The following is a 19,257-nucleotide window of genomic DNA, read 5'->3' as shown; positions in this document are numbered from 1 at the left end:
ATGTGCTTCATAATTGGAAGAGCTATTGCTACAAATAAATCTGGATGGACTTCTAGTATGCTCAGTAGATGATTAGTAGTTATCCCAACTTTTCATCTTGCCTTTCATTATTCTTTGTTAACTCTGAACAGTTTTTATCTGTATAACGTCTAAATTAAGTTTAAATAATTTCAAAAGAAATCTATCAAAATATTAAATTCATTACTAAAATTAAGATAGTTTGTGTTACTTCCATTAAAGCCTTACAAAATCAGCAAGTTGATCTCTCTTATTACTAGAAGTCATGTTTTGATTGTGTTTCTAAACTAAAACTATGATGTTAATGAAGGAAACATGATATATTGTACCTCAAGAAAACATAGTTGTCTTGTGAAACTTCTAGTAACTCCGTCTGTGCATCTTGGAAGTAAATCTAGATTTAAAACTGGACAGAGTTGCAGTAAGGGTATTGTTAAATACTCCTGTGTAATATTGGCAATTTTTGAGGAAAATATTTTTATAAAATGGGCAAATTACAAGTATCATTATAAAGACAAAGAGTGTTGGTGTGTTGTGACAAAGCTTCATTTTGCAGTCTGCCCGCACACACATTTTGTTTCAGCATTTGGGGTTTATTTTTTGATATTCTGTTTTTGCAAACTGTTATTGTGCTTGTAGCCTATTTATACAGTAGATATTTTCAGAATTTTTTTTAATGTTGAATTTCTTCTACAACTCTGAAATTTTTAGTTCTTTAGATACACTGACTACTGGGATCTTTCTGTCCCTCTCCTCTCTTCCCTTGTCCCTGAGTTCAGGACTGTGTTTGCTTACTCAGCTCTCTTCTGCCTTTTACCTTGTCCTCTGATTAAAAAAAAAAAAAATGGAAAGGAAAAGTAAATATAGTCAGTTATTTCAGATTCATATAACGGAGTAAAGTAATGAACATTCTTCTGTGCCACTCTGTTAAATATATGGAAAATTATATTTTTGTGTGGCAGAGGAGTGGGTGGTAATGTGAAAATCGTGACTGTTGATTTGGCTTGGCTGTAAAGGCCAAATATCCAAACCCACCAGAACTGTCTCAACTGGTGATCAGTGCTGATGGTGTTATGGGTACTAACTAAAAAGAATTTTGTTCCTGTGTTCAAGTTTTGCATCTCTGGTCATCTCAAGGAACTTAAGCTCATCTCTTCTGTTCCTACTGCTTCAGCTTCATTCAAAAGCAACTTTTCAGAGGTTAACCCTCAGTTACTCTTCTTTAGTACCAACTGCTTCTCAGTTGATCAATATGGGGACAGATCTGTTTCCAGCAACATATTGGGATGAGGAACTTCAGATCCAGATATAGGCCATTTGGGAGGGCTGAGAGATATAAGACAGGGTCCTGAAAAATGGGCAGGAAAGAAATGTAACAAAGAAAGGAGAACTCAGAAGACGGCAACAAGAGGATACAGACGGAAGCAAGAAATAAGGTAGGACCTGGAAACTGGGTGTGGGATTAAGGGAAAATGAAGCACCAAGGAGGAGTGGAGGACATTATTAAAAATAAGGAACTATGAAAAAAAAAAGGCAATGCGGCAGAGGGAATATTCTACACACTGAATAGGAAGGTTGGTAACTACATCAAAAGCATGGGTGGGGGGATTTATATCACATCACATATTTAAACTGAAAATCGTAGCCCTCCTTCTAGCTCTGTAATGTTTGATTCTACAAAAGCTGAGTGTTGTATTATCCTGTCTAATAATGTGTGATCAGAGTGGGAGAAAGAAAAGTTGTCGTACTATACTGTGACATGACAGCTGGAAATAATAGCAATAAAAGAGGAATTAAATGAACTGGAAAGGATATGGGGAAATGTTAGTAGTGAGTATCACTGATAAAGTATTAGATAGGATGATTTATAAAAGTGTCCTATCAAAAAGCTATTTTTCAGATTTACATTACCAGTTAACTTCCATGTTTCCTTTCTCTCTTCCTTTAATTATTAAAATCAATCTTTTTAATAAGAAAATTTAGGCATTTCAGCAGGAGTTGTTTCTCTCCCCATATAGGAATGGCTGTTATATACAATATTAGTGATATGTTTTCAAAGATACTTCAGCTGGTTATTAAGGTCTCAGGGTTCTCTTTTATTTATTTTTTTGAAGGAGTATTTTTTTTCCTCCAAAGGACTTAACTGATCTTGTGCATTCATATTTGTTATTTCCCTTTAAAAAAAGATTTTTAAGCTGTGCCCTTTCCATGGAATCCTTTATGAACTGTATTTGCAAATCTGTATCTCAGCTTTGAGTTTCATAATCTCCAATGTGACATATATTAGATTTTCCAATATATTTCCATAGTGCTGCCATTTGGTTGTCTTTATGGTCCATCACACAAAAGTTTTAATCCAAAACCCCTCTACATTTCTTAAATTCATTATTTTTGGGTTCTAATAATGCATTATAAAATGAGGAATAAATAAACAGGCCTTTCTTTCTGCTTCCCCCATTACCATCTTTTCAGTATGTGCAGCCCAATTAGCAAGTAGATAGAACTAGCTTTATTCACTCCTTCGTTCCAAGCCCACAGATTTATGAACTTCTGTTGTAAAGTAAAGGAGACCTTAGGATTAAAGGACATGCTTTGATATCCTTTTGGATATTTTGATAACTGAAGTTTGTTTCAAAGATGCTTGGTATTCTCCTTCAAATCCCAGAGAAGGTATTCACTCTTAACTGTTTCCTTCTGTTTTGTATATATGTTTACAAGCTATTCCAACACTTCAGTGGAAACATCCCTGTTGTATAATGTCTATCCATTCAGCTTTTATCCTCTGTACTGCACAGTTTTTACTTTCTAAAAATTCACTTACACTTTATCATCTTGTCAGATTTCCGTTATGCTGGCTGAGCACACTGTCTCATTTACTGTCACTTCTAATTAGTCCTAAATTTCAACAATCCTCATTTTCCTGCACATCATTTTTTGTCCAAAATTTTCTAAAACTTCCGTTGCAGAACAGCTCTGGTCTTTGTATGGTGCAATATGGTAGATGGGCATGCAAGGCACTTTATCAGTGTCCTGCTATATTATATTTATCGGTGTCCTGCTATAGTTACTGTCTCTTTGCTTTAATGCATCCTGACCCAAATGTTTTCTGAAAGAGTTTCTAGCATTGACTTAATGATGGGTCTATGTTAGTGGACATATTTGTTGTTTCTCTTTTGTATCATTCAAACTATTCTCTGGTTAATTCTGTGTATTTTCATATGTTTGCAGGTGTCGGTGTGTTAAACAATTTATTGTATGCAGTAGGTGGTCATGATGGTCCTTTGGTAAGAAAAAGTGTTGAAGTGTTTGACCCCATTGCCAGTACGTGGAAGCAGGTCGCAGACATGAACATGTGCAGAAGGAATGCAGGTATGTGCAACAATGACTTTAAAATTTTGCTAATGTCATTTGGTGTGAATGGCACTGGATGTCAATGTTCCTGGATTTCTGCTGCTTTCATGATGTGGCAGAATAAAACCTGTGCTTTTTGGGGGGTGAAGAAGTCCATTGCTATTTTTCATACTGGTTTCCTGTCCTTTTTTAGGTGTTTGTGCTGTAAATGGTCTGTTGTATGTAGTTGGAGGAGATGATGGTTCCTGTAATTTATCAACAGTGGAGTATTATAATCCAACAACTGATAAATGGACAGTTGTGTCATCCTGTATGAGTACAGGAAGGAGCTATGCAGGTAATGCATATAGATATTTTTAATAGACTTTTTACAGTATAACAGCTAGGACAAGAAATTCAGCAAAGCATCCAAACAGTCTTGTCTAAGGTAAAACCTAAGATACTAAAATGGATAGGAAGAATCTTTTGAAGCCATATTTTGAATGGTGACTTCAAACAATTATCCACTGCAAGAAAAAAAAAAGGTATTAAACTGTACTCAAGGGATTTAGCACAAAGGTGGTGAGACAGAAAGATGATTCTGTTATGATCAGTTCTTTTAACAAGAAATTTGTCTCGATCTAGGGGTCCAATTCGGAAGTTCTTTCGGATTTAGTATTTAGAAAACGAGCTGTTTCAGGAATCTTTTCCTTCAATAATTGCAATTTCTCAACTGAGTTATCTAAGTGAATGTTAAGGATATATCTCACTGATGACAAAAATAAATTAAACTTGATTAATGGCAAGTTTTTTCAAGTCACAGAAACTTTCAGAATTTTGCACTGATTCAGACAGCTTTGTGTCAGAGATATATTAGGGGGAAATATGTACATTGATGCTGGTGTACAGCTAAATGCTAATTGCAACATATTATATTAAAATTATAGGTACATATGTATATATATTTTCATGATTAAAAAAAATACTACCTAAAGATTTATACCTTTTTCACTCCACTCTAGGTGTTACAGTTATTGACAAACCATTATGATCAGTAATGGGATTTTCAACTTGATTATGCACTAGGAGCAGTCTTCAGCAAGTGTATTTGAAGTGACTGAGTATCTAAGCACTTCTCTACTTGTAGCTGCACCTTGAGTCACAGTGGAAGATGTGACTGTCTACAATTACAGATGACAGATGATGAAGATTACTCTAGGTAGAAGCAATGCGTAGGATTATTCTGCAGCTGAGCAGAAGCTGATTGAATTTTTGAAGTCTAGTGGACCATTTTTTTAATTGCAAGATCTTCAAAAAAAAAAAAGCCACCTTTCATAAGGACCGACTTATGTCAGTCATGACTGAGAAACGGATTGTCAGTGAAGAACGGTGTGTATTCTGGTGAAAGTAAATTTTTGTCTTATTTTTTCCAGAGACTAATAAATATATTTAAGGAAATGAACTGTCAGTCTTCATAGTAGGTATTAAATCCCACCTCAGTAATTCAAGCTGGCATGGGGTAAATTTGTTTCCTTTTATAAAACTTTTGTTACCTAACTATACTATGTGCATATGTTTGTTGCTCTCCATTGAAACTCTTCAAAACCTGATTTTACTATTTATAATTTGGCACAGTACTTTGAATATGTCAGTACTATGTTGTAAAACAGAGCTGTATTTTTTGATATGTAACAATGCTTAACACTACTAATTCCCACTGAAGGAGATCAGAGATGGTATAACACTTCCTGAACAGGTGTAATTTCAAGATCTTTCTAATAAAAATGTTGTCTGTACTTAATCTTTTTCCTGTTCAATTTTGGTCACATTTAGATGTTACTTCTTTTTTACCTTTTTAACCAAAAGGTGATTTGGCATGAGAATAACTGAAAATTTATAGTGAATGTATGCAATTGCGTTGAACTTGCATGGTACTAAGGCCTATTTATGCGTGTAACCTCAGCTTCTATTAGCCAGTATCTGAATATACTGTATGTGGCCATGCTTGTAAAGCAGCTCATTTTTATTTGTTCTTGGATGGCCTCCTTTTAACATGACCAAAGTTACTGTCATATTTGGGACATTTTCTTCAAATAAAAGTTTGTACATTGTTTCCTAATGCCAACAGGTCGCTTAAAACTTGTGTTTCTCGATACAAGTCCTGACATCAGAGGGAAAAAAAAATTGGGGGTTGGAGGGGGGGGCTAGTGTTCTAAAGATTTGAATGCAAAAAAAAAAAAGGGTTTAGGAAGCAGTCATGTCAACATCATTGGTTTGGTGCAGGCCTGTTTCTGAAAGCTTTGGTTGTCCGGCCACCGCTCAGTCCCCGTGAAAGCGTTTGAGCTGTGACACGGGTGAAAGGGCTGAGAGGCACGAAGGCGCTTCAGCGAGGTGTGTGACTGCCTTGTGCTGTGCTGGCTGCGGCGCGGTGCGGGATTGGACTGGAAACCTCATGTTTGAACTGTAGGATTTTACCCGAATGACACAACCTCGGGGAATGGGGCGCTCGGGGCCGTTGCTACCATGACGACACCGTCGCCTTGGTACCTCACTGTTCTCATCAGCGCTGGAGCAGGAAGCGGGCGCACGAACCTGGAGGGATGACAATGCGTCCGGCCGCACCCACGCCGCTCCTGCAGGCGAGCGCTTTAAGCGCAGCGCCGGGAGCCGGTGGGCAGCGGGTCGCGGCCGCCGCCTCCCCCAGTCCCGCGGCTCCACCTCAGGGCCGCTTCCGCCACCGGCGGGACCGCCCCATCGCGTCGTGTGCGTCACCCGCCTGCCCCCGCCCCATTGGCCGCGCGCCGCGGTCTCACTATCCTCACTCCACCCCTCCAGCCAATCGCGGCGCGGGAGCCGCAGCTCTGGACCCGCCCCCCGCCCGCCTGACCCTGCGCCGCCGCCCCCAGCCGACCAATGGGCGACGCGCCGGGCGGTGCCGCCCGGCCAATGGGCGGGCGCGGCCGGGGAGCGGGCGGGCCCGGCGGGTGTTATTGCTCTCAGGGCGCTGCTGCCGCCGGTGCTGCCGCAGCCGTCACCGTCACCAGGTGAGAAGCGAGTGCGGCGGGCGCGGCTCTGCTCGGCCCAGGGGGACGGGGGGGGGGGGCCAGGCGGGCTGCGCAGCTCCTGCCGGGGTCGCCCCCGGCTGAACGCGGGTGCCGCCGGGCGGGCGTCTCCCCTCGGCGCTCCGCGCGCTTGGAGGCGTGTGCCCGCGTCTGTCCGCTCCCTCGCAGGGCGCGGCGGGACGGACGAGCCTGGTCCCGGTGCGGCCTGGTCGCTGGACCCTCGGCTGGCAGGGGGCTTGTACGGGGGTCGGGGGGAGGGAGTACATTGCCGTGGTTGCCGCCGGCTCAGGAGCTCGGGTTGCGAGCTGCCTTGGCCTCTGCTGGAATGCTTCTGCTGGTAGTAAGACATGGCAGCATCGTGATGCTGTTGCTGAGAAACAAAAAAATTAATAATGTTTCTGGATGCTGGCGTAGTATGTTACTCGGTATGTTGGGGTGATTAGACATTGGAATGGGCTGCCCAGGGAGGTGGTGGAGTCACCGTCCCTGGGGCTGTTTAAGGAAAGACCGGATGCGGCACTCAGTGCCGTGGTCTAGTTGACAAGGAAGTGTTTGATCATAGGTTGGACTCGATAATCTCAGAGGTCTTTTCCAGCCTAATTGATTCTCTGATTTATACTGGACCCAGGCTAAGCCTGACAGCTGGGGACTGACCCATGTCCTGTGAGTTGCAAGGATGTTTGAGACTGGAAGATGGATCTGTTAGAGGTGGTCCAGAGGAGGGCCCCGAAAATGGTCAGAGGAGACATCACCTATGGGGAGAGGCTGAGAGAGTTGGGGTTGAGCAACCTGGAGAAGAGGAGGCTCCAGGGACACTGTAGTGTAGCCTTTTGGTACACAAAGGGAGCTTTTTGCCAAGGGTTGTAGCAACAGGGCACAGGGCAACGATTTTAAACTAAAAATGATTAGGTTTAAGTTGAGCATAAGGTTGACATTTTTCACAATGAGAGTGCTGAGGCACTAGAACAAGTTGCCAAAAGAAGTTGTGGATGCCCCATTCCTGGAAGTGTTTGAATGCCAGGCTGGATGGGGCTTTAAGCAACCTGATCTAGTGAAAAATGTCCCTGCCCATCCCAAGAGGGTTGGGCTACAAATAACTTTTAAAGGTCCCTTCCAACCCAAACCAACAAGCAGCCTAGTCTGTGAAAATGGCACATGTTCAGGGCACCTGCAGGAATGCATCTCTATGCTTTTGGGAGCTGTGATGGAAGTCCATTACTTAGAGAAAGGTGAATTGCCTCAAGCCAGTTTGAGTGTTAATGTAATTTGCATGGATTTTGTCTCACAGCTATGAGAAGAATGGGACTGGATAATCAAGAGATCACAGTTAATTCATCTATTAAATCTCATGTGAACCTTTATCTGCTCTTTTAGTATAGAATACAATTATCCCACAAAAACATTGAAATAAATTTGACTAATAATTAATACTTCTTTATCCTTTTGCTCCCTTGACATAACGTCAAAACTTGAGCCAATTGTCTCTCAAACCAACCTAAAGCCTTGTACTTTCAGACTATTACATAGAAAGAGAATCTATATTTCCCCTCACTTCCCAGTTTTTACTTTAGAACTATGGAACAGCTATGACAGGTAGTGTTTTTTTCTCTGAAGATTAACTGCTGGTAATTTTTTATCTAAATTGCAGGTTACTTACAACTATAGAAGATCTGTAATTGTGATGTTTTATGCTTGAACGATGGCAATGAACGACAGTGTTAATATCTTGAACTCTGCTTATCTGGCAGTGGAATATATAGACTCTTTCTTGCCTGACAATCCCCTGCAGCAACCATTTAAAAATGCCTGGAATTACATGCTGGATAACTACACGAAGTTCCAGATTGCAACTTGGGGATCACTTATAGTTCATGAAGTTTCATACTTTTTGCTCTGTGTACCTGGATTTGTCTTTCAGTTTATACCGTACATGCAAAAGTATAAAATTCAGCAGGTAAGAAAAAGTTGTGAACTATACACTTCCTGATTTGTCTTCGAACACATCAAGTAGAGCATATAAGTGCAATATCCTAGTTTCCAATGTATATGGCCCCATTTTATCTGTCACTTGGTCATCCTGAAAATGACAGAGTAAAATAACAGTGTGTACGAGTATCTAAAGGTTTTCTCCCAGTTCATTGTAATCTGAATTGGAAATTAATAACACCAACTTCTGAAATTATTACAGGGGTTAGTAAAATGTCTCCTGCAAAAAACTGATGTTTTCAAGACCATTTATTTATTCTTCAGCTTCTCTTTGTATTATTTTAGCAATGGAAATGCATTCTGTGGTGTGAAGAAGAAAAGCAAACTTGGATTGTGTTAAACTGTTGAGTATGAAGTGTTCCTGCTAACTCTAAACACTGAAATAACAAAAACAGTTTGGGGTGACTGGTAAAAACAACTTATATTAAAACACTACCTTAGAAAAATGAGAGATTTTGATGAAACTGAATCTAGTCCTTTGTCATTTGTGTTGCCCAACTTAATTTGCATTGTTGGAAGAGGTACTGTCTGTCTTCCAAGGTGAAATGAAACTGACTCCAAGGGAATTTTTTGCAGCACTTTAGTTATGTGTAATAAAAACATGTAACACAAGTGATTCCTTTTGCTTCTTTTTAGGATAAACCAGAAACTTGGGAAAAACAGTGGAAGTGTTTCAAAACACTCATCTTCAATCACTTCTTCATTCAGCTTCCTCTGATTTGTGGTACCTATTACTTCACAGAGTATTTTAACATCCCATATGAGTGGGAAGAGATGCCTAGATGGTACGTAGATTTTTCTGATATGGTAGTCCTGAGTTACATACAGTTGGAGGCAGAATATTACAATTAATGTCTAATACACAATAATTTCTTGGCAACGTAAACTGTGTGTTAGTCAAGCTTCTGTTGATGATTAACTGCTATAAGAGATAATTAGAATTTTCTAGATTTTTTTTTTAAAATGGCCCCAAATTGTTCTAATCCTCAGAAGAAGGGGAATTAGGAGGAGTTTATGGAAGTGAAGCAAGATTCATGGTGGTGTGGTTTAAATGTTGGACTTCTGGGGGTTTTATTTATCCAATTTTTTTTATTTCTTCTAGGTGTTTCTTTCCTTCACTTATTTTATATCATAGCAGTAGGATGTTCCTCAGAGGAGAGAATGTACCACCTGCTTCACAGTCTTCTTTTCTTGCGCTAAACTGATACACTTTTAAATAAAACTGAATTACCTATTAGTGCCCCCTACTCCCCCACTCTGCACCTTGATATTGGTTCTTTACCACACAAGGTCATCTTTCTTGGAAAGCCATTTGTTCTTGGTTTAGAGAGCTGATGCAGCTCTGTATTTTTATATCAAGGTCTCACACAGTCTGTGTTTAGACTATAGACTGCATGTGTAATATTGAAATGACAGCTCGTTACACTGTGTGCTAACTCACTTCAGCGTATCAACAGATGAGTTGATAAGCACAATAGCCTTTCTACCTCATAATTGGTATTTTTAGCATGTTAAAGTAGTGTCAGTGCGCTCTTGTTCAGTCAGTAAAAGGTATAACCATTTCTGACCATTATTAGCATATAAACTAGGATTTTCTTTTCCAGGATTGTGCATCTGCTAGAGTATTCTATAGATAATAGCTTTTCTGTTTTTAAAGGTATGTTCTGGTTGCCCAGTGTTTTGGATGTGCAGTGATTGAGGATGCCTGGCACTATTTCCTGCATAGATTGCTGCATCACAAGAGAATTTACAAGTATATCCATAAGGTTCACCATGAATTTGTTGTATGTATTCCTTGATTTTTTTTTTCTTTAATAATAGTTTATGGTGTATGTTTCATGCAACCTATTTAAACATGTTATTTGGAAGACCTAAGAAATTTGCATCCCTCTGACAGCTGGATATATGTCTTTTCTTGACTTCTTTGTCAAGAACAGTCATCCATTTTGTTTCTGAAAACATTTCCAGTAATTTTATTTCATTTCATGGGAATGAAAGATCACATTCTTGCTGAAGTTTGATCATATCTGTTGAGCAAGGTGAAGAAGCCTTTTAAAAGTGTACATGTGGGTCTCATTGTCAGGAGAAGGAAAGTAGTAAGTTTCTGGGTTTGGTGGTTTGTCAGTTCCTACCACCTGTGCTGTTATCTAGAGCATATGAATCCCCAGCACATGATCAGACAGGCAGCTCTTGCACAACCTGGGCGTGTGTGTCATACGTGTGATTCAGGGAAGGATTGTACTTCGGGTGTGGGCCTCCGGAGCAATATAGCCCTTGGTGCAATACTGCATCAAGAGCACAGTGTAGCACAGAGATTTTGGGTGGTTCTGCAATTTAGTGGTGTTGGAGCTGGCATTGAGCACCAGGTAATGAGCCACGCTTGGCTGGAGGAGACACTGTTGTGAGACAGGTAGGGTCAGCAGTACCTGCACCTTACAGTTAATATCCTGTGTTTGTTTGGATGGCACTGCCTCTGGATCACAGGGGTCAGTGCTACTGCGTTTGTGCACTGCTGTGTTTCAGTGTATAACCTATACTGTGCCAAAGTAAACTGCAAGCTGCTGGGTCAGGGATGGTTTATACATGCTGCCAGTAATAGAGGAGCTTGGTATTGATGGATGCATGCGTATGTACAGACATCTGCTGCAGCAGTTGCTCTATTCCTCTTGCTCTTGGCAGCCCCTCAGGTCTCTAGCTGGAGCAGCTTTTGGCCATTATTCTTGAGAGAGGTTAGCAGTTCTCACAGAAGTGATCTGTTGGCTAATGGCTGTTTCACTAAAAACTTTTCTTGACAGTAAAAAGGGGTGATTTTAAAAGATCCCTTAAGACAAAGTGGACTTTATTTTTTTTCTGATTATTTTATTTATAACCTTCAGCATTAGGTTAATTTTTTTTAAATTGTTCTCTGTGTTCTACTTTTGAAAATTCTGTGGAGTGTCTTTTTTTGGTAAATCAAATGTAGGAATGACTGGTGTCTGTATGTATATACATATATATATGTAAAGGAGAGAAAATGTTTTATATCAATCTCAAAATAACATTTGAGTGATATGAATTTATTTAAAAAAAATGATCAAAGGTGAGGGATTTTTAATTTTTATAATAAATTTCTAAATGAGTCCTGCTTCTGAGAATATTTTGGCTTCCTTCTTTCTTCTGCTTCCAAGACTGGATGTATAGCAAAACTGATAGGAGCTTGCCAAACACTTTAATATTCCTGAAATAACGCTTTGACCTGGGGTAATGGTAAGCCTAAATAAAAGTTTTCAACTTTTCAACTAGTAGTGAAGTGTGTGGAATTACTAATGGAATGATAATCCTTCTGACCTTGGAATACTGTTTTCCCTATGAAGAGCTGAGTACATGTGTTACGGCCTTTACTCAGTCATACCATTTTCTTTGCCCACGACATCATTCCATGTGTCCTATTGTAGTCTTGTGCAGTAGTGGGAAGGGGAGAGTGTCAAAAAATGGTGATTCTGATTTGGGGGTATATAAAGTTGAAAATGGTGACTGTTTCTGTATGTTCTCTCTTTCTAGTCTCCGTTTGGAATGCAAGCGGAATATGCTCATCCTCTGGAAACACTTATCCTTGGAGCTGGCTTTTTTATTGGAATTGTTGTTTTCTGTAACCATGTGGTTCTTCTGTGGGCATGGGTGATATGTCGCTTGATGGAAACCATTGATGTACACAGGTGAAATGCTCATTGCTTCTTAATGATTGCTTTTTCTCTTGTCCCTGAGTCTGTCTCAAACTTACCTGTCTCTTTCACTGAGATGTACTGTTTATTTTGCACTGAAATGCCTTTATGTGTCTTACAAAGAATGACACAACCTGAACAGTAATCACTGTTTTCTGTTTTGAGGTAGCGTTAACAGCAGGTTTTGCTGATTAAAAGGGTGTGGACTATCAGCTAGAGCATCTCAAAGAGGGTTTGAGAAGCTAGGTGCCTCGTATGTCTATCTCAAGTGATCTTATGCACATTAGAACACCAAAAATCAATTACATAAAGTGATATTCCAGCCAAGAGTTCTCTCTGTTTAATATTTTGTCAGACTATTTTCTTGGGCAAGAGAAACTTTATGCTATATGACCACTGATTCTCTTTAAAATAAATGCATAAATTTCTTCTGTTTATTTGTTTATTTATTGTAGATAAAAAGGACATGTCTCTGTAGTAAAACTGACTTACTTCAAATTTGGCTCCAAAATGCTAGGGTAAATCCCACTAGGCTTAGTTTAGTTCATCTACAAATGAATGAGCTTTCTTTCCTATGTTCAAAAGGAAGGGGTCACTAAGAGTTCATTTTTGAAATGCTAGTATTAACACTTGACCTTGTATTTGTAAATATATTATGAAGCATATAGTGTCTTATTGCAAATTGAGTGTCAAGTGTTTTAGTGGAACACGAACTACTAGTACACGCATCATATAAAGCATTGCTTGTTTAGTTATATATTGCTTGTAGAATTATCAAAGTATATGTTGAGACATAAAGCAGGAGATGTGAAACATTAATTTCCTCTGGTAATTGTTACAAACACCTCCTGTGGACAATGAACTAAAATGACAAATACCTTGTGCTCTCCCCACTAGGTGGTAGTAGGTTGCTTTCCAGTACTGCTAAGCAAAAGAGTTGAAATCCTTCTAAACTGTTCTGCTTTAATTTTACTTTAGCTGTATATTTGAATTTTAAATATTTGAAGAACTTGCAGTAAGCTGAAAATAAGAGTAGGCATAACTGTAGTTGATTTGAGGTGCTCTCTGATGAGCTGCTGAGCTGATGTCCGTAGCTTGTCACTAAAAGATAGTGTTACTTTTTGTTCCTCCTTCTCGGTGTCACTCTTAGTTAAAACTGCTAAGCCGGTGGGAAGTCAGCCACTGTGATTTTTTTAGGTTAATTGCTTAAATTTTTTTGTATTGCCTAGTAAATTGAGCTGAAAAGCAAGTGCCAAAGCCATTGTGTGATAGTTTACAGAATCATTTGGCTAGGGTTGGAGGAATCTTTTTTTCATACTGAGCCAATATCACAGTGATTACCTCAGGGCTTTAGAATACCAAAAAAACATTTTTATTTTATAAAAATTACAAGTTAGTGTCTATATTTTGTCTATGTCTTGGGAAAATCCTTACCATAGCTGCTTTTCTTTTTTTTCTCCCCCCTGTAGTGGTTATGATGTTCCGCTGAACCCTCTTCATTTGGTGCCTTTCTACGCTGGGGCCCGTTTTCATGATTTCCATCACATGAACTTTATTGGCAACTATGCTTCAACCTTCACGTGGTGGGACAGAATCTTTGGTACAGACTCTCAATTCATTGCCTATCAAGAAAAAGAGAAGAAGAAACAATTCATAACAAAGAAGAAGGCTAACTAAATTTCCAGTGTAAAAATCAACTTTTGCTTTTCTGTAAAGCAAAATAGTCATTGGTTGTTTAGCATAAATCTTGTTCCTTGGCTAAGCTGTAGAGGAAAACAGCTAATTAAACTGCAGTATCTTTCTAATGGGAATGTTTTCTATTTTATACATAAGTACTGCATATATTTTAACTACAGATTTAAAGATGATGGAAAAAAACCCCAAGATGACTTGTGTCTATCTTTTTCTTTTTTTTTTTTTTTTTTTTTTGACTAAAAAAAAAAAATCAATTTTATCTATGATATTACCCATTTTGGATCCAGGTAGAATTGTACAGGTACACTGAAGTTGGTCTTAGTTTTTTTTAATATATATTCTTAAATTTGTAATATGAAATAGCAGGAGATATTAACTAGTATAATCACTGCATTATTTAAATATTGAATAAAAGTTGCTTAAAACCAAAACATCTGTTACTAGGAAGCTTGAACAGGTCTTTTGCACACTGGATAATGTGAACTGCTTATAACAGAATATCTGGTTAAACATGAGTTAGCAGAGACATTCCTGATCTAGATTTATGATGTTATTTTAGATTACAGGTAAAAAGAATAGAAGTTTTTATTTGAATAAACTGGTTTTTGCTGCTCTTTTGAAGTTGGTCTGTCAGTGTACTTAGCATTTACATTACATTCTTCTCTATGTGTTGTAATTTGCTGAACTGACTTGTTGCTATATTTGCACTTGTGACTGATGAAATAAATGTGGTTTGGTTTGATCTATGAATTATACTTTTCATATGCTTTTTAATACAAAGCTGTGATAAAACCCATGTAGGATATAGTATCTTACTCTTCATCTCTTTAAGGAAGAAGCATTATTTGTTAGTACAGTTTGCAGCAGTTCTGTCTGTTAAACTACTTACAGAGAGAGCAGTAAGAAATGGAGAGCATGTAAATTCTGCTGGTTTGTGCTTTGGAGGACTTGGATACGTAACTGCTCAATGTAGCAACAACTTTTGAGCCGAGTGCCTTCTCAAGGTACAGCTTGATGGCAAGCAGAATCTCAAAATCTACTACTTGAGTTGTACGGAACAGAAGCAGTAGTCAAATGTTTTTGAATCTACTTTAAATGTTTGTCTGTTGCACAGAAAATAACAGTGAAAGTATTTGAGAAGGGCTTAAACCCTTGCAAAGATCTTATACTGTCATATCAGCTGCTCTTTAGTCTTCAAATGCCACTTCATCTACTCTATAAGTCCTTTAGAGAACTTTACAGTGTTTTAAGACCACACCTGAATTTTCATGCTGCTTCACACACAGTCTGGTATAATACTCAAAACAGGTACTCCACTGAAAGTGCAGATGAGATCAGGCTTCTAACAAAAATCAAAGTGTTAATGACATGAGGAATGACTCAAATGTTACTTGAAATATGGCAGTAATTCGGATTCCTCTTCTGCATGTCTTTTGTACAAGCTTTTACTTCTCTACCTATATCCCAGTGTTGAAATTCAGTGTTCTTCTTCTCTCTAAAAAGAAGTAAAAATATTTGACTATGGCAGGTGAACAGAAGCTGAAATCCCTGTATTGTTCAGTTTTTAGCGGGAACTGCTACTTAAGACTTGCTGAATCCATATGCCCTGCCAGCCTGAACTCTCCATGGTGGAAGTGACCTCTTTAATCAGATTTTAAAGATGGCCATTGTCCTCTGATTTGTCAACTCCTGTAGCACTATACCTGATGAGAAACTTGTTTAAACATGTCTTAAAATGGCTCTTTGTGGTCCCTTTGCAAACACGTGTTTCTTCTTCCCAACACCCCCCACAGCAACTGTTATCTCCCATGCAGCAATGTCCTGGGAAAGGTGTCCTGAGGTGTCCCATTGGTCCTTTGTTAAACCCCTTCCTATTGGCTGTTGACCCCTTACCTGATGGTTTCTTTTGTGTGACCCTGAACTCGTGATTGGTTCCCCTTTGACCCTCCTAAAAGCCTTATAAACCCCTTCCCAACAATAAACTCTCTCTTGCCTCCTCTCCACGCCCGGTGTGCTGTCTCTGTGCCTGCCATGGAGCCACGTGGGTGGGGGGGGGAGGGGAGGGCACCTCTCCCCTCCAGGCTCGGGGCCTGAAAAACCCTGTGTATGGAGTTCCCCTTCCCCGTCCCACAAGACGTCGGAAATGGTTCTTCAGACGGAGAAGGAACTAGAGCTGGGCTCCCCCACGTCGAGGATGGGGAAAGGGAAACCCATAAACTCCCACTCCCATCCTGCAGCTGCAGCTATACTTAGCTTTATTTTACTGAGCCATTAGCCTAAAAGCACAAGGAGCTTTCAGTGCTTCAGATTTTCCCTGTGTGCATCATTCTATTCACTGCTTCTCAGCCCACTGGCTTGTGCCTACACACACACTGTTGCAAAATTATGCAAACCCATGAACCACTTTCTGAAATATTCCAGTAAAGGTATTTGTAAAAGCCTGGTGTCTCAGTTATTGGAAAGCTCACTGGAGTGCTAAAAGTTTGATAGGATTGGCAATGTATATTCCATTCTTTAAGAGGTTTAAAAAAAACAATGCAATTGTAATGGTTATATTATCATTTGCGGTAGCATGCATGGGGTTTTTTTGGACCTTTGCTCATTACTTGAATCCATGTTTTTCTCACAGCCGTTGCTATTTTAGTTTTTTTGGTTATTTTATGTACATCCTTAGTGTACAGTGCGATCACATAATTCCTTTTATCCTCTTTCTTTAATAAATCCCTAGAGAATTCTGTAAGCTCTGCTTTATAAATTTTTTTTTTCTAAAAAAAAAGAGTGTACTGGAACTCTCAACACAGGAATTTGCATTTGAAAACCACGGACTTTGTTTTGCTGCAGGACTAGGTCGAGCTGCATTTTACCACCGGCTCACCACCTTTTCAAATGTAGAACCTTGTATTTTTTACTGAATGTATGGTGAGTAAACGATCTATCTCATTGCTTCGTAACTTTTGTGCATTTAAAGAACTGTGTTAGGCAATTACATTTTTGATATTTTAGGCCTTTATTAAATAAGACTTTACTGATTTCTCCCATATTTAGTGAGAGAGACAGTAAAGTAGTTCTGAAAACAAAGAGGTTTTTGTGCAACTGAAAAAAATGAGAGCAACGTATGGGTAACAGTTTTGGGTCTTCACAACACACAACAAAATCTTACACAATCAGTCGTCCTTCATCCTCTTTAACATGGAGACAATTTTAAACATGGTAAGATAGGCAAATAAGTGTGGAAGGAACATTTTCCATCACATAATCTTTTCCTGAAAGTCCAGTTTAGTTTAAGTAAAGCTCATCTATGGGAAATAACAGTTTGTACTGTCCCTTTGGATATGGCAATAAGTAAGTCCTATGAAAGCAATGAATTAATTTTGGGGGGTTTATGTCAAAAAACATGGAAACTTGAAAAGTGTAATAAATTGTTAAGATTAGGATTGCAAAATAATCAACTGGTTCTGGTGGCTGATGTGAAATACTAACGAAGGCAGTTTATTTTACACTAAAGCACAGGTTGCCAGAAGACACTAATAATTATTGGTATTATGATTATATTTGCAGATCATATGATTTCATTTGTTTTCTTCACAGTTTCTAATAAATGCTGCATGTTTTATGATAATCTTAAAGAAAAACGTGATATGTTTCTAGATTTTTAACATTCATTTTTGTTGAAAAACTACATTATTGAAACTATCTGTGAAAGTAATAAACACAGTAGTTAAATTGCTTTTCAATTGTATTTTTCACCAGTTACGTTGATCAATATGAAACAACATCTCAGCCTTGGCCATATTGATCAACATAACTGGTCTAATCTGGCCTCCAATCAGGAGGCCTGGAGACACACCATCTATAACACTGCTGATGCCTTTGAGAACGCACGCAGGATCACTCTCGAGGAGAAAAGACAACGCAGAAAGAATTGTGCCTTGCAGAATATACCAGCTAAGGAGTCTTTCTACTGTGCCTTTTGCAACCAGACATGCCTGTCTCGTATTGGCCTTTTTAGCCACAGCGCACTTGTAACAAACGTGGGTAGAGCCCTCCCCAAATCTTTGTTGGCGAAGCCCAGCCATGATGATGTATTTTTCGCCATCTGACCAGATTGTATCGTCTCCGCAGTAAGGCATTTCCTCGGTTTCTCAAATCACTCCTGTGGCTTGTATCTGAGTTTTCACAGTCTTGTTTTAGCTCTAGATACCAGAACTGTGTGTCCGGGTTGTTCTTTCTAACATCACTTTAGTGATATAATCATGTCCTTGCTCTTAACCATTACCCTTCTTTCTAAGCATTGCTCTGGAAAATATAGTCATTATCCATCTTTTGTGATCTCTCGATGCTTCTAGAAATACTGTTGCCAGACTGTTATGAATGTGTTTTATATTTCTTACTCTTAAGTGTAATTTGAAGTTTACTCCTCTGAAATATTTAGATGTGCTTGACTTATCAAGTAAATCACATTCCAGAGCTGCTATATATCCTTACTGTTCACCATTCTTTGTCATCCACAAATTTTAATCAGTTTTGATTCACATTTATGTAATTACAGAATCAATTAATGCTTGGACTTGAAATACTAGTCCCTACAGAAGAGCAGAAGAATACTCCTGTAAGATCATGACCCATCACTTTGAAAAAACCCTGTCGGCCAGTCTTGCGAACCTTCACAATGATCCTGCATAGCAGTTCCTCTGTGTGAGAGTGTTTGGCACCATAGCCAGGCTATAGCATCTCTCAGAAACAGCATTCCAGATCAGTGTCCAGGACCTATCATCACCCAAGAGCAGTTATTATTCCTGCAACTTTCCATATCTCAACCCTGTTTTGCAAGCATGCAAGAAATAGACCACTGAGTTGTGCAAAACATTTTGAAGGTTGGTAATAGAAGCTCCTGTCTTGAAGACATAGCTTCAAGTGACCAGAGCTGCCAGGTGTAGTATATGTGTATATATTCAGCATTCTGATAAGTTTTGTAAAATCTTACAGCTACAGTTATCTCTACCTACTTGCCCAGTAATTTGTCAACGCTGAGTTCAACTGTTCTCTCTTTTAAATTGATTGCAGGTATTTTATTCCTAGCATTAATTTCTTGACTGAAACCCTTACCAGCCTTTACCCTGGTCTTTTAGGACATATATGATCTATAGTTGGAGTTTTATTATCAATAGTTAGTGTTAATACCTGAATTATTCTTTCAGAATTTTTCCAAGGCTCAGAAATGCAATATGACTGGATTATTAGCAAGCCAAAGAGACCCCTTCTCAGATGGGGGCTTAAATGATTTGATCTTGCTGATCTGAACAAGCATTCTCCCTTATGCATTATATTCATCATCCTACTTGCCCGGATCTATTTTAGAAAACAGTGTCTTCCCCAGGCAGTATAGTGCACCTTCTCAATTCTTTCCAAATATAAACCAGAGAAGTTTAGTGAGTGTTTCTCTGGTGTAAGTATTAACAGTAGTT

The 19,257-nt window shown here is 39.0% G+C and overlaps 2 protein-coding genes across 4 annotated transcripts in view; both read left to right on the top strand.

The window, feature by feature from the left end:
• The window catches only part of KLHL2 (kelch like family member 2), a 58,547-nt gene extending 53,074 nt beyond the window's left edge, over nt 1-5,473 (top strand). For all 3 annotated transcript variants that reach the window (XM_027745756.2, XM_039380460.1, XM_027745758.2), the window contains 3 exons: nt 3,247-3,387; nt 3,563-3,706; nt 4,371-5,473. In XM_027745756.2, the coding sequence (XP_027601557.1) occupies nt 3,247-3,387; nt 3,563-3,706; nt 4,371-4,399 (314 nt within the window). In that variant the 3' untranslated portion in view covers nt 4,400-5,473. The remainder of the gene's footprint in view (nt 1-3,246; nt 3,388-3,562; nt 3,707-4,370) is intronic.
• An 825-nt stretch (nt 5,474-6,298) lies between these two features.
• MSMO1 (methylsterol monooxygenase 1) lies at nt 6,299-14,542 on the top strand. Its single transcript, XM_027745744.2, has 6 exons — nt 6,299-6,392; nt 8,059-8,364; nt 9,033-9,181; nt 10,054-10,180; nt 11,937-12,091; nt 13,567-14,542. The coding sequence occupies exons 2-6, from the start codon at nt 8,110-8,112 to the stop codon at nt 13,772-13,774; spliced, it is 894 nt and encodes a 297-aa protein (XP_027601545.1). The 5' UTR covers nt 6,299-6,392; nt 8,059-8,109; the 3' UTR covers nt 13,775-14,542.
• The last annotated feature ends 4,715 nt before the right edge of the window (nt 14,543-19,257 follow it).

Source organism: Pipra filicauda, unplaced genomic scaffold, assembly GCF_003945595.2.
Source record: "Pipra filicauda isolate LSUMZ 115617 unplaced genomic scaffold, ASM394559v2 scaffold196_size3971931_pilon, whole genome shotgun sequence".
NCBI classification, from domain to species: Eukaryota; Metazoa; Chordata; class Aves; order Passeriformes; family Pipridae; genus Pipra; species Pipra filicauda.
Note: the sequence above shows the minus strand (reverse complement) of the source record. Positions and strands in the feature narration are given on the sequence as shown.